General features: G+C 51.2%; 1 protein-coding gene across 2 annotated transcripts; it reads right to left on the reverse strand.

The window, feature by feature from the left end:
- Nucleotides 1-237: 237 nt before the first annotated feature.
- LOC310836151 (uncharacterized protein) lies at nucleotides 238-13,159 on the reverse strand. 2 transcript variants are annotated; one of them, XR_014559891.1, is made up of 3 exons: nucleotides 12,206-12,335; nucleotides 9,370-12,095; nucleotides 238-1,898 (listed from the first exon to the last, which is right to left on the reverse strand). XR_014559891.1 is itself a non-coding variant. In XM_083721058.1 (3 exons), the coding sequence occupies exons 1-2, from the start codon at nucleotides 13,024-13,026 to the stop codon at nucleotides 11,970-11,972; spliced, it is 318 nt and encodes a 105-aa protein (XP_083577184.1). In that variant the 5' UTR covers nucleotides 13,027-13,159; the 3' UTR covers nucleotides 238-1,898; nucleotides 9,370-11,969. The 2 variants fall into 2 exon arrangements, 1 of the variants encoding a protein (XP_083577184.1); XM_083721058.1 differs by lacking the exon at nucleotides 12,206-12,335 and adding an exon at nucleotides 12,835-13,159.
- Between the last annotated feature and the right edge of the window lie 1,911 nt (nucleotides 13,160-15,070).

The following is a 15,070-nucleotide window of genomic DNA, read 5'->3' on the forward strand; positions in this document are numbered from 1 at the left end:
GAAGGGACATTTGGCGAATCCTCACCGTAATAAACTCCCGCCCGGAAACCTATGTCCCCACTGTGGACATGTGAATCCAGAATTGGCCTCCATAGTCACTTACGGACCGTATTCATGGAAGAATCTTACTTGGCTATGAGTGATCGCCAAATAAGAAGAAGGTGGGGACCCCAGGACTAGGTCAGAAACAATGTGCTGGGGACGAGTCTCAAGGAAGAGTTCTCAACCAAGCATCTCTTTTTCTTTTATTTTTTAAAAAATATTATTTATTGATTTTTTACAAAAAAAACTTAACTTATGTTAACATAAACTGTAAGTTACTTTATGCATTTTCTTCCCGTCCTCCCCTTCCATGGTTTCCATATTTACCCTTTTTCAATAAATACAAAAATTGATGAAAGAATTCCAATTATAAAGAAATAAAGTTATACCAAGGAAAAAGGTGGGAGTGAGGGGAGGAAATAACAATGATGCATATGAAAAAGAAAGAAAACAATATTTAAAAATGCAGTATAATATACTCTCATACATTCTTACATAAATTGATAAAGTGTTATTACCCTTGAATGCAGCATATTTCTCCTATAATATTCAATGCATTCATTTCAATCTCCTCTCTCCTTTAAGCCTGATAGCACCCTCTCTAAGATCAATGAGTTCCTTGTATGTGCCCCAGTTTTGTTCACATTTAATTTATTGACTGGCCCTGCTTCAGTGGGGGATCATGAGGACTTTCTTTCTAGGACATTTTTCAGTCTTGCCGAAACACAACAACAACAACAACAACAATTTATTATTTTTACTCCGCCCAGCTGGCTGGGTTTCCCCAGCCACTCTGGGCGGCTTCCAATAAAAGATTAAAAATACATTAAAATGCCAGACATTAAAAACTTCCCTAAACTACATAAGTTATTCTGTAGAACGCGGATGAGGAAGCTGTTGCTCATTCTTCAAAAGTCCTTCTTGTGTTTTCACCTCGCTGTAGCAACTCTTTATACTCGGCAAAAAGTCACCATAAGGGTGTGGATCGAGGTTGCAGACGGCGTCTCTGCTGAGCCTCCTTTCCCGGCAGATGACATTCTTGTGTGGGTCTTCTAGCTTCCAGAGGCCTCCTCTCAGGCTTCAGTCGATAGGCTGCCATTTTCCAGCGTGGATTCATCGTTTCATGCAGGAAAGACAGAAAGGAGGTTCTGTTAGAAGGGTACTGAGTATTAGTAACGTTAGACCCTCTTGTTGCCCCAGAAATTATCACTGCTGATGGTGAATAAATAATTAAAAGGAGACTTTTTATAATGGAGAAAGGGAACCAAACTGCTGCTGGGGGGTTGCCTGCTCCCCCCACTCAAGAAGATTGCGGAGAGTCCTGCAAGGACCAGGACCCTGGGTAGGCAGGCAGCATTGGCGATACCTGCTGCCCCAGCTAGGCATACATACCTAACCTCTACTGGGTTGGTGGGAAGATGAAATGGGATAACCCTGTGCAAAGCTGCAAAGAAAGCAAAGTGACCTACCAGATGCTTAGCTGCCGGATGGAGTACAAAGTGGAGGCCAAAGCTTTTGGGATGTACCCACCACTTGACTTGTGGGGCTAGATGGCAAAGAGCCCTCATTGTGGCCTCGAGAAGAGAAGAGGGTTAGAAGTCAAGGAGAACTCAGAAATGAACTCTTCAACAGATTTCACCTTCCAGTGGTAGCCCTAGGGTGAAAGTGATCAGCCCCTTCCTGTTTCTGCAATTCTCTGAGTTTGCTCCTTATCCTCTTCTCCTGTTCCTTTTTCCTTTGGTTTCACCTCTGTTTGACAGCCACTAAGCCATTAATTTGGATTGCAAATGCTTGCGAGAAGCTCAATGAGCCATGCCGGAGAGCCGGAGCTGGACCAACAATCCAAAATGATTTGGCTGCAAGATGGAAAATACAAAATGGGACGATGGAGGAGGAATGCAGTACTGTACGAATTAGTTGTCCTCCAAAAGCTAGACAATCTCTGAAGCTCCTGAGAACAATCTCTCCCTCCTATTGAGTAAGTCAACCTTGTTGGCCCTCACCTTGGCCACCTCGTCCTCATCTTTGAAGTGAATGACAATGACCAGTTCTCGAATGGCTCTTGTAGTTGTTCTGGGAAGCAATTGGTCTCTAGCCCTGACCCGAAGCAGCCTTAGATGTTCCATGGCTGCTGCCTGCCCAGATGAAGTTTTCCTCACACAGGCAAAAAGCAAAAGAGATTGCGTCTCTCATCAGAGCTGTTAATTTCCCCAGCAGAAAAGGTGAGATCAGGACCCCTGTCCACTGGGGTCTTTTGAGGCTGGCCAGCCCCCTATCCTCCCCCTGGTGCAGCATTGGGGGCAAACATGACTCTCCTCCAAGGCGGTGCCTGGGCATCTGTTTTCCATGCAGGCTTCCAAGAACAGGTGCTCCAGAGGAACACCAGAGCCAGAACATTTTCCTTGCATGCCAGTCACAACACCACCCTTCTTTTTCCAAAACAATAAATGGACCCTGAGGAGTATGGCAAGCCAGATTCACCAGGTCAGGATGGAATTACAGAAGTCCTTCTGTTGAGGCTGGAAAGGGCTTTTTAATTGTTTTAGCAAAATGGTTTTAATGGTTTCACAGAATTCATATACTGCCTGATGCTAAAAACCAATGTCTTGAGACATTGTCACGCAGAACCCCATGAACAGAGGGACTGTTCATCTTTCAACCAAATTATTTCGTGGTTTAAAGATCCTATTCAGAATAAATAATGCCTAGGACCATTTCTCCTTAACAGTGTATTATGTAATGTGCAATCCAGAAAGCAGTTGTTCCATAATACTCACATGGGCAGCCAGATTGCAGTAGTTTATAGCCAGCATCTTCAGGTACTACAGAAAGAAATACTCTTTTCAAAGATCTGAAAGGTCCAACAGTTTTTCTTTTAGCACAGACTTGTGCTTGGCTGTGATTTGAATCTAAATCCTTCTCGTGCCCTCCCTCTAAGCATCACTTGCCATGTCAGAGTGCAAAAGCAGGGATATCCCTCTGAATCTGAGCTTCCAGATTTGTAGGTGATCATGCTGCAGCAAGGTGAGCAGGTGGTCCAGTGCTTCCTTACAGGGATAGACCAGCATATTGTAGATAAGCAGCTCAAGAGACCCAAAGAGAAAGAAACTCTTTGGTGATAAGATGGGATACTTTCCTTGTCCCCACAAAGCACTTTTCTGATGGAGGTTTAGACGGGTTCTCATTTTATCCACCATCTGTAGTCTTACTTACAGATGGAGAGTTGGATCCAACTATGTTCTGTGCTTAGCAAACCCACTGAAATGAATGGACCTAAGTTCATCATGTACATCAAATCCAACTGGTCTACTCTGAAGAGAACTAAAACTGGAGACAATCCGGAGCCTTGACATGAGCCACAGAATATTTAAGGCAACTGATTACTCAGAGTACAAAGTAGGGGTGAGGTTCAAATTCTGAAGGATGCCTGTTTGTGAACCCCCTATTGGGGTTGCCATCTAAACTGGGGAGGGCGGATGCTATGTATTCAGTGGTCTGTATTTGCCTGAGCTTGAGTCTGGATTAAGGATTCTGAGCTTCTGTGTTCTGATTCAATACATGATGTCTGTAATGGTTGTTAGGGGTTACTTGTGCGTAACCTTACTTCAGTTCAGTTAGTTTGCTTGCCCCAACCATGCCCAGGGTCGGAGCTCGCCCTCCGTGACCTGTTAGTCACTTGCAGAATCCGAGAGTGGGCGTCTCTTGAACCTCTTCCAGCATAAAAGCTGTTTGACCCCGAGTCTCCTCCTATGTTCTCTGCACGGAACGCGTCTGCGCAAGTAAGGGGAAGGCAGGGGCGTCCCAGCGCTCTCTCCACTATCGTTGGGGGAAGGGTCTTGGAGCCCTGTCACCAATTCCTCCATCTCCCTCTCTTCTCTATGGGTGTTACGTTGAAATCCTTTCCCCCTGCTCATCCCCTCTCTGGCATCGCTGGGTGGCTCTGCCTCCGTTTCTCGTTCTGATGGCAGTTCCCTGACATCCACCTCCTCCCCAGGACCCCCTTCACCCCCGGCCTGACCCTGTGACGGGACCTTGTCCCCTTCTTCAGCCGACGATGCCAGGAACCCCCGAAAGGAGCTGCTGTCGACGTCCGTGGACTCAAACACCGCCTCCCACCTGCTCCAATTTATCACGGGCGGGACTTCCCCATCTGACTACTCCTCTCCTGACGATTCTCCTCCTTCCTCCTGGGAAGCCGGAAAACCCACGAAATCCTCCTCCTCCTCATTGGTGGTGGCAAATTGCTCCTCCCAGAATCTCTCAAGGGATTTGGGCTTCCTCGGATACCTGTTGTGGAACTCTTCCACCAGATATCCATCATCTATTTCCCCTGCAGGCACCCACGTGTTTTCTGACTCGGGTTCCCCCTCCCAAGCCACTAGGTACTCCACCTGCCGCCCTCGCCAGTGCGAATCCAGGATCTCCATTACCTCGTGGTGGCGTTCCCTCTCTTCCATTAGTGGGTGGGTGAGCCCTTCCCCTCCTGCCTCCCGGACCCTCTGTACGGTGAGAGCAGTGACCTATGAAATACTGGGTGGATCTTCATGCTGTCTGGCAACTTGAGCCGGAACGCCACCAGGTTCACTTGGTGGGTCACCTCAAATGGTCCCAGCTGTCTTGGCCTCAGTTTCTTACACCCGCCCTTGAAAGGTAAGCCTTGTGTGGATAACCACACCCGGTCCCCCACCCTAATGGTCTCCCCTTCCCAGCGGCGTTTGTCTGCTTGTCTTTTGTACACTTCCTTGGCCCTATCCAGGTTCATCTTAAGCTGCTGGTGCAGAGCTTCCATTTCTTCCACAAACTGCTCTGCGGCGGGCACGCTCCACCCTTCCTCCCCTCTCCCAGGAAAAGCCCTGGGGTGCAACCCATAATTAGCCATGAACGGGCTCATCCCCGTGGACACATGCTCAGCGCTGTTATACGCAAACTCCGCTAGTGCTAGCTTCTCTACCCAATCGTTCTGTCTCTCGTTGACGTAGCAGCGTAGATATTGCTGTAAAATGCTATTCGCCCTCTCTGCTTGTCCATTGGTCTCCGGGTGTCTCGCCGTCGAGAATCCCACTTCCACCTGCAATAAGCTAACGAGTTTCCTCCAGACCCTCGAGGTAAATTGTTTCCCCAGGTCGGAGATAACCCTCGTCGGAGCCCCATGCAACCTGAAAATGTGATCCACAAACAACCGGGCAGTTTCCTCGGCCGTTACTGCATGTGAGCACGCTATAAAATGGCACATTTTGGTTAGCAGATCTACTACTACCATGACTGCTGTCTTCCCTCTAGATTTGGGTAAATCGGTCATGAAATCGATCGACACCTCCCCCCATGGTCTTCCCGGTGTGGGTAAGGGCTCCAGTAACCCCGCCGGGGCCACCCTCTCTCCCTTGGCCCGTTGGCAGCGGTCACACCCCCGTACATACTCTCGTACATCTTCCCTCACCCTTGGCCACCAGAATTGCCTCATAACCAGTAACATGGTTTTGTGTTGCCCAAAGTGCCCCGCTGTTGGGTTGTCATGAAGCTGTCTGAGAACCCTTTCTCGCAGGGCTTCCTCGGGCACATACATTGCTCCCCTGTAATGCAGCAGTCCTTCCCTCTCCTCAAAGCCTCCCTGATCTCCCCCCATTCCCCTGAGTTCCCTGATTCTGGTTTGGGCGAATTCGTCCTGGCGAATCAGCTCGGTTAGTTCTCGTTTCCCAACCAACGCTCCCCCGCAAACCCATAGTTCCTCAGGAAACACGTGTTGAGCTTCCGGCGGTCCTTCTCCTTCCATATACTCGGGCTTCCGTGAAAGCACGTCTGCCCTCACGTTCTCTTCCCCCGGCACGTACTTGATCTCAAAGTTAAACTTGGAAAACTCCTGTGCCCATCGAATCTGTCTCTGGTTGAGCACTCAAGCTGTTCTCCAATATTCCAGGTTCTTATGATCCGTGCAAACCTGAATCTTGTGCTGTGCCCCTATTAGGAGATGTCTCCACTGCCGAAACGCTGCATAAATAGCTAACAGTTCGCGATCATACACCGTGTAGTTATACTCCGATTTGTTCAGTTTCCGTGAGAAGAAGGCGCACGGCCTCCAGGTGTGTTGGCTCCGTCCCGGCTGTAGCAACACTGCTCCAATAGCTCTGTCTGATGCATCGGTCTCCAGCCTCATCGGCTTCTGCAGATCCACGTGCAGGAGCTGTTCCTCCGAGGTGAACGCCTTCTTTAGTTTTTCGAAGGACCTTTGGGCACTTTCCATCCAGACGAACTTCTTCTTGCTACTGAGACAATCCGTGATGGGTGCGGTCAAGTGGGCGAAGTTCTTGATGAACTTCCGGTAGAAGTTGCTGAACCCAAGGAACCTCTGCACATCCTTCCGGGTCTTAGGGGCCTTCCATTCCAGCACTGCCTGCACCTTGCCAGGGTCCATGGCAAGTCCTTTGTCCAACTTGTATCCCAGGAATTCCACCTCACGGGCGTGAAATTGGCACTTTTCCAGCTTGACCCACAATTGGTGCTCTAGTAGCCTCTTCAGCACTTCCCTGACGTCCTGGATATGCTGCTTTTCATTGTCCGAATAGATCAGTACGTCGTCCAGAAATGCTACACAGTTTTTGTACAGCAGGGGTCCCAGCACATGGTGCATGAAGCTTTGAAAACAGGCTGAGCCTGATTGTAGTCCAAATGGCATGACTAGGTACTCAAAGGCCCCTAGGGGGGTGAACATGGTGGTTTTCCATTCGTCCCCCTTCCTTATTCTAATCAGATTGTATGCTCCCTGGAGGTCCAGCTTGGTGAAGATCTTGCCCTTCCTCACCCTAGTCAGAATATCATCAATTCTGGGCATTGGGAAGGTCACGGGTTCCGATACAAGGTTTAGTCTTCGAAAGTCCACTACAAGCCTCAGCTGATCCGTGTTTTTCTTGTCCACAAAAAACACAGGGCTGCCCCCCACTGCCTTAGATTCCCTTATGAACCCCCTCTTAAGGTTTTTGTCAATAAAGTCTCGCAACTCCTGCATCTCTCTGTCCGACATGGCATACAGCTTACCCACCGGTAGCTGCGCCCCAGGGAGCAGGTTGATCTGGCAGTCGAAGGGCCTATGTGGTGGCAGCTTGTCCGCTTTCCTCTCACTGAAGACTTCCTGTAAATCCGCGTACTGTGGCGGCACGTCCGCTCTCTGCTTCAGTGTAGTTGCTGCCACTCTGGCCAACCTCACCCTGGGTTTCACCCCTCCTAGACAGTGTTCCAAACAGTGTGCCGACCCGAAGGTGACTGTCCGTTGGTGCCAGGCCACCACTGGATCATGTAGCACTAGCCAGCTCATGCCCAGTATTATTGGGGGTCCCGCCAGTGTGCCCACGTGAAAGGCAATGGTCTCTGTGTGCCTGGAAGCACTCATTCTCATAGGTGGGGTTTGATGTGTCACTTCCCCTCCCAGCAGCTCCCTGCCATCTATTGTGGTCACTTGGAGCGGGAAATCAAGTGGCAGCAGGTGGATCTGGTGCTCCAATGCAAACTCCTTACTAAAAAAATTACAGGAGCTGCCTGAGTCCAGCATTGCTTTCACCTTGACTGAGTGTCCATTTGGGAGTTCTAGCACCACCTCTATCGCTATAGAAACCTTGGGTGGGTCCGGTTGGGGCACTTCTGTTATCTGTTCGCTTGGCTGCTGCGCCCCCCCCCCCCGTGGGCAGTCAAGCGCTGGCGTTTTCCTGCACCTTTTCCTCTGCCCCCTCCTCCTCGCTTCCAGCGGCTCCCACCATCCCTTGCCAAGCCTTTCTTTGAGGACAGACCCTGGCAAAGTGTCCTGGCCGTTGGCAGAGGAAACACTTCTTGGTGCTTTTCCCAGCCTTTCCCTCCCTTTTGCCTCCTTGGTTGGTGCCAGAAACCTCACACGCCCGCGCTCCATCGATTTCCATTGGCACTACGTCATCGGCAGGCAGCTTAGGCATCTCCGGAATGCGGTAGTCAGAGTGGCGCTCTCCCCTCCCTTCCCGCCTTTCCAAAGCGCGCGCTTCTTGGCGAGCGCCTATCGCCAGCGCTGCCTTCGTCAGCTGATCCAGAGTCTCCGGGCGGGGCGCGCGGGAGAGCTCATCTTTAACGGTTGGGGACAACCCCTCCTCAAACAGCATCCGTATGGGAGGGCTATCTAGATCCCATTCGAGCCGGTGTATTAGCATCGCAAAGCGGGACCAGTAGTCTCTCACGGAAAGTTCCCCCTGCTTGCATCTCAGCAGCTCCCTTTGGGTAACGCTCTCCCCCAGTTGGCTAGAATACATTGCGTCCATTGCCTGAAGAAACTTCTGAACGTCCTTCATAGCGGGGTTCTGCGAGGCCATTAGGGGTCTAACCCATTCCCTCGCGCTGCCCTCAAGGTGCCCCACGATATACGCCACCTGCGCTGCCTCGTCAGCAAAGTCATCATGCTGCAGCTGCAAGGCGTACTCTATTTCTGTTCGGAATCCATTATATTTCTGGGGCTCCCCCCCAAATTTGTGTACTAGTCCTGGCACCTTCTTTGCCACTGGGGTAGGTCTAACCTGCGCGTCCTGGGTGCGCCTCTCGTCCAGCCGTGCCATCAGCAGTGCTACATGCCGTTCCAGCTCCTGGTTCCTCTTTAGTAGGTCCTGCGCCCCCGCAGCTGGCTCCGCTGCCCCGGCGCCTCCAGTCTGGCTCATGTTTCCACTGCTTGCGCACAAGTAACAGCAGCCACTCTCGGATTGCTGTAATGGTTGTTAGGGGTTACTTGTGCGTAACCTTACTTCAGTTCAGTTAGTTTGCTTGCCCCAACCATGCCCAGGGTCGGAGCTCGCCCTCCGTGACCTGTTAGTCACTTGCAGAATCCGAGAGTGGGCGTCTCTTGAACCTCTTCCAGCATAAAAGCTGTTTGACCCCGAGTCTCCTCCTATGTTCTCTGCGCGGAACGCGTCTGTGCAAGTAAGGGGAAGGCAGGGGTGTCCCAGCGCTCTCTCCACTATCGTCGGGGGAAGGGTCTTGGAGCCCTGTCACAAATTCCTCCATCTCCCTCTCTTCTCTATGGGTGTTACGTTGAATCCTTCCCCCCTGCTCGTCCCCTCTCCGGCATCACTGGGTGGCCCTGCCTCCGTTTCTCGTTCTGATGGCAGTTCCCTGACAATGTCCAATCACAGAACATTCCAGGATGTGGGCCTCTGCCATTGGCCCTTGAACTCTAAGTCGTGATTCACAGTTTGGAAGTTTAAAAAGCCAATGATGTTGGGAGTGGGAATAGCCCAGGCTTTCATAAATGTATATAAATGTTTTGCTGTTATGAAGTTCAGCAAAGGTTCTTGCTGTTGTCACTGTGTTTTGCCTCATGGGAACTACCTACACTTCACTGGTGACGAAGGTGGGATGTAAGGCTAGGTATGCAGACTTGGCTAGCTCCCACAAGCTGAAAGCACTGCTGGAAAACTGTCACCTCAACTGAGCTGAAATCACTGACTGCAGCCACAAGGCAGATCACACAGAGCGGGTGTCATGGCCAGCCAGGGCCACATCGAGGTATTTGACGCCACAGTTCCAGGGAAATGAGACTCGCATGCCACCTGGCTTAAGTTATTCCTCGCAACCAATAACATGACTGACTCCAAACTGAAGCGGGCTATGCTGTTCAGGGTGTGTGGGCCTGCTACGTTAGAGATTGCTTAGGCTCCAGTGGCCCCAGCCAAGCAGAGCGATACAACGTTCGATGCAATAATGCTGAAGCTGAGGACCCTCTTCGCTCCCCAGTCATAAGAGATTGCCTGCCAGCATGCCTTCTACAAATAAGACCAGGCCTCATGTGAATCCATTGCTGCCTTTGTTGTGGCTTTGTGGCAGACTACCTGCCACTGCAACTTCAGTGACTGCCATTTGCCCTGAAACCCAAGTTTGATGCAGAGCTAGATCACCTCATCGAACAAGGGGTCTTGACCCAGTCCTGCATGTTCAATGGGAGACCCCAATTGTCACTCCCCTTAAGGCAAACGGGGTTGTGAGGATCTGCGCTGACTACAAGTGCACCCTCAACAAGGCCCTGCAGCAGCATGTGTATCCTGTTCCAGTTGTGAGTCATCTCCTTGCATCGCTGGCCAGTGGAAAAGTCTTTGCAAAGCTCAACTTGGCCCAGGCATACCAACAACTTCTAGTCGCTGAGGCTACCTCTGAGGCACAGGCAATCATGACCCACCACGGGGCTTTCCACGTCAAGAGACTACAGTTTGGTGTCAGTGTGGCCCCAGACCTCTTCCAAAACCTCACGGAAGAGTCCTGAAAGACCTCCTGGGCGTCATTCCTTATTTTGATGCCATCCTCATCACAGGAGAGTCGGAGGTAGAACTTGCAGCTTGTCTTTGAGAAGTCCTGCACCGTTTCCAAGACGCCAGCCTTAAGGTGAAGAAAGAAAAATGCCAGGGGTGCCCAAGGTTGAGCTCCTTGGGTTCCTGATTGATGCTGACGGCATCCACCCCACACTGGCAAAGGTCAAGGCCATACAAAGTGCTGCACCACCACGCTCGAAACAAGAGCCCTGCAGGCCTTCCTGGGCTTGCTGAACTACTACAACTCCTTTCTTCCCCATAAGGCAGCAATAGCGGAGCCCCTGTACTGGCTATTGGACAAGAAAGCCGCTTGGAACTGGGGCCATGCTCAGGATGCTGCTTTTAACGCTGTCAAACACCTGCTCTCCTCTGACAGCGTCCTTACCCATTTTGATGAGACCAAGCCTGTTGTGCTTGCCTCTGATGCTTCTCCATATGGAATCGGCATGGTCCTCAGCCACCAGTGGCTGGATGGGCAGGAGGCCCCCACTGCATTCTACTCCAGGACCTTGTCATCTATGGAACACAATTATGCCCAGTTTGACAAGGAGGCCCTGGCTATTGTGGCAGGAGTGAAGATTGTGACTGACTACAAACCTCTGCTGGGCCTTTTCGTTCCTGATCAGCAGATCCAGATCCAGTCTCCAAGGATGCTAAGGTGGTCCATCTTTCTCAATGCATATGACTACGTGCTTCACCATCATCCTGGTAGGAAACTGGGCCACACAGATGCCCTAAGCCACCTGTCATTGGCAGACATTGACACCAACCCATCCCCAAACTATGGTGTGATGCTACTGGAGGCTCTGCCCCAGCCACCGCTCCATGCCACAGATGTCGCCACACACTTGGCAAAGGATTGCACCATCTCTCGCATCTTCAACTGGGTGTGGAGGGGGTGGCCAGAGAGTTGCCTTGATGCAGAGTTCTCCCCATTCATCCCTGGCAACATGAACTGTCAGTCTACAATAGATGCCTGCTATGGGGAAACTGGGTCATGATCCATACTAAGCTGCGGACCAGAGTGCTGGAGGCTTTCCATGTGAGTCATCCAGGCACTGTCTGCATGAAAGCTTTGGCCAGGAGCTACGTCTGGTGGCCAGGCATTGATGCAGCAGTAGAAGAGTGGGTCCAGCACTGCCAGACCTGCCAAGAGTCCCAACCAGCCATGCCCAAGGCCCCAATTCAACAGTGGGAGATGACACGCACACTGTGGTCAAGACTCCACATTGATTTCACTGGCCCATTCCAAGGTCAGACGTTCCTGATCATTGTGGACTCTTTCTCAATGTGGCTCGAGGTGATGACAGTCTCAACAATAACCTCCCAGGTTGTCATCCGTTCACCACACACAACCTGCCAGAAACTATTGTGTCCAACAATGGCCAAAACACCAAGAACCAAATTGGAAAACCACATTTACAAGGCTCCCCCAGAAGTTGATATTTCCAGAAATTATGAATTATGCAGATCTGCCTTGACATGCAAACAGAATCAAATTCCTTCCGCATCCTTGCTCCCTAGTAGCCACTTGAAGGATAGTCTCCCTTGGAAAATCAAGCTGGACCAGAAAACCCCAGAAGCTGAAGGAAAAGGGACTCCATTTGTCCCTTTGTGATGTGCTACTCAGTTGAGGAATTCCTGGGCAGGCAGGAAGTTGGCAGCTATCAGCAGCTGTGGAAAGTGATGGCGCACAGGTACCTTGTATTCATCCATCCTAAGGATGGTGTGCAACAGGCTGGTCAGGTGTTGCTGGGAGAGAGAGGAGTGCAAGCCACTTTCCCTGCTTTTCTGCAGAATACAGAAACCCCTTGATATTACTCTGGGGAGAAGAAGCCAGAAAGCAGGGAATTCGTCCTTACCACAGCGGTAGCAGCCTCTGCCAAGGAGCTCTGATGCAGCTGCTCAGCCTTCAGATGGAGTAGTTGTTGTTGGTCAGCCAAGACCTCCTGCCATATTCTCTTGCAGGCACAGCAACAGTCAGATCTCTTGGCTCAGGGATGGCACATTATTGCACCGAGGGGACCATTTGGTTCTCTGGGCAGTGGTGCGGGGGCCAGAAAGGCGCTTTGCCTCTAAACCTGACCCCTCCACAGGTGGTCCAGCTCCATCAGGAACTCTACTGCTTGCTGCCATGCCACAGAGAGAGGAAATGGCTTGGTCTTCCCTGGTCTCCTGCACTCCAGAAGGATCCCTCCGTGATCTGGATCAGCCCCTCTGTGCTGCTGCATCTCTGCAGATGGCAAAAAGAGACGGGAAACCTGCACCAATCTCACCCCTTGCTGCCTCGCCTAGAGGACAGAGGCCTGTCCCTGCCTTCTCGGCTTCTGCTCTGTTCCTCTTCCTGTTAAAAGGACCTAATCTTGGCTATGATACCACAACACTAGCCCTCCAGGTCCAACAAACATGTGTCATGGCCACCCAATGGCATGGGGTGGACTCCCCTACTTCAAGGTGGAGATTCTTCTCTCCTACCCTGGCAGCATCCTACCTCCACTGCTTTGCCGCTGAACTCTTGCAGCAAGTGGGAGATGTCCAGGGGCTCGAAGGTGCTCTCAGCAGCAAGGTCACTGGCCAGGAAGCACTTGGCCTCCAAGAGCTGCTCCGCAGGAAGGAAGGTGCCAAAGACCCGAAACAAGAGATGAAGGTCAGAGACGGCCACGGGGAGAAAGTACTCATTCATTCAGAGCATTTGTACTCCTCTTTTCAGCCAAAAAGGCTCCCAGAGAGGTTTATACAAAATCAAAAACAAGACACTCCCTAGTCACAGGCTTACATTTGAATAAACAAACCAATAAACACAAACAGAAGCTTCCTTTGACATTTGATAGCTCTTTGCCAAACTTGGTGATACCATTATTCTACGTCTTAAAGCGAAGTCCCCTGGAAATGCCAACTTTCACTTACCCCCAGGAGTCTTTGAGAAGCCATATTCTAATCTAAATAAGCAAGGGTCACTACAGCAAACCTCTGCCAACCTCTCCATGCTGGGGATGCCAGAACCTCAGTTCAAACAGTCACAGCCTCCGTTGCTTGGTACCATGGAACGCACGGCCACCATGCCAAGATTCCAGGAGAGTCCATGTGGCCCAGTGGCGTAGCGTGGGGGGTGCAGGGGGGCCGGCGGCACCGGGCACAACATCTGGGGGTTAGGGTTAGGGGGCGCAAATCCACGGGTTAGGGGGCGCAAATTACTTGCCTTGCCCCGGGTGCTGACAACCCACACTACGCCACTGATGTGGCCGAGTGGTTAGAGTGCTGGGCTTGGACCTGGGAGAGCAGGGCTCAATTTCCCGCTCGGAGCAGGAGGAAGCTATAGATGGCCCCCTGAGTTCCTTGGAGTTCAAGGAGGAGTATAGGAAGCTGCAGTGTTCTGCAGTGTTTGCAGCAAACATGTAAGCAGCACAAAAAGGAGACCAATACGGTGCCATGGATCAAACGTGGGGCTTTCTGCATGCAAAGCAGGTGTTCTGTCATCAAGCTTTGCTCTTTCTTCAAATACACGGAGCCTGTGCAGTCTTCCATTTTGGTTGGAAGAGACCCAGAGTGTCATATTGTCCAACCCCCTGCAATGCAAGCCTCAATGTATTCAATACTGCATGTGTTTCTTAAATATGTATATTTTAACTGCTGATTTTATTAATGTTTTGATTATTTTATGTCTATTTACTATATAATTACAGTACAACTAACTAAATAAAAGAGAAACATAAACAGTATTACAGTTTGCCAAACTCATTAGCTTTTTTAAAATTTGTAATCCACAGTTAATACTTTTAAAAAGTGCTGATCTGTACAAAGAAAGAAAACCACCTCCCTCCCCACCCCAAATCTAACATATGATGTAACAGGGGTAACTACCTCTTTCTCTCATGAGTTAGCATCCCTTCCAAATCATTCCCCAAGTTTCAAGCTCTTCCACCTGTCAAGAAGGGCTGGGACAGAGGTCCCGCCAACTAGGGGCTCAGGGGCAGTAACACAGGCAGAAGGTCCCAGCCAAGGTCCAATCCATACTTAACCTTTTTAGACCCAGTCTCTCTGCAAAGCTGCTAAATATTATTCCAAAAGTTGGTTTTGGAATCCGTCTGCTTCGGGAGACAATATTGAATCTTGATGTTTTACTGTCACTTCAAAGTCCCGCTAGGCAGCGCTGCCATTGTGCTGGGAGCCTGTCTCCACGTGCAGGGGGAAAACGTCCCCTGTAGCATCATTACGGTGCCCCTCCTTTGTTATTCCCCCACCCCGCCTGGGTAAGTGGGAGCTGAAGCCTTGATGTCGATTTGCCCCAGGCTGAAAGGCGCTAACCTCCAAACAAGCAGGCGGGCAGGCAAGCCGAGCACAAGGCGCCCCGCTGAAGCCCGCAGAGAAAGCTCGCGCGAAACCCGGGAGCAGGAGACGCCCCTGCAGATCATCGCTTCCCCGCAAAGCCGCTTGCCACCCGCGGCTGGATCCCGCGGCTAGATCCGGCCGCCGGGAAGCAGCAGGTGAAGAAGGGGGCGTGGACGCAGCTGCCCCTCACCACTCGGCTCCTTCCTCCCCTCCTGCTGCCGGGCAAGGGCGCCCCGCCGGATTGCAATGGCACTTCTGCCCCGCTGCTCCCCCCACCATCATCTCCCTCCTCTGCTCTAGTGCAGCAGTCTCTGCCTCGGCCGCCCTCCTTCCTCGTCGCCCGCCCCCCAGCCAAGACCCCACCGCCCCCTGCCTCCCAACAGAAGGATGGTACACCT

Source organism: Podarcis gaigeae, assembly GCF_964106915.1.
Source record: "Podarcis gaigeae genome assembly, chromosome: Z".
Classification (NCBI taxonomy): Eukaryota; Metazoa; Chordata; class Lepidosauria; order Squamata; family Lacertidae; genus Podarcis; species Podarcis gaigeae.

Bases quoted from the DNA above. Each gene is read 5' to 3' on its own strand.
- LOC310836151 (XM_083721058.1), bottom strand. From the start codon at position 13,026: ATGAATGAGTACTTTCTCCCCGTGGCCGTCTCTGACCTTCATCTCTTG. The intron at 12,096-12,834 runs GTAGGATGCTGC...TCTCTCTCCCAG, and splicing joins TCAGCGGCAAAGCAGTGGAG to CAACACCTGACCAGCCTGTT.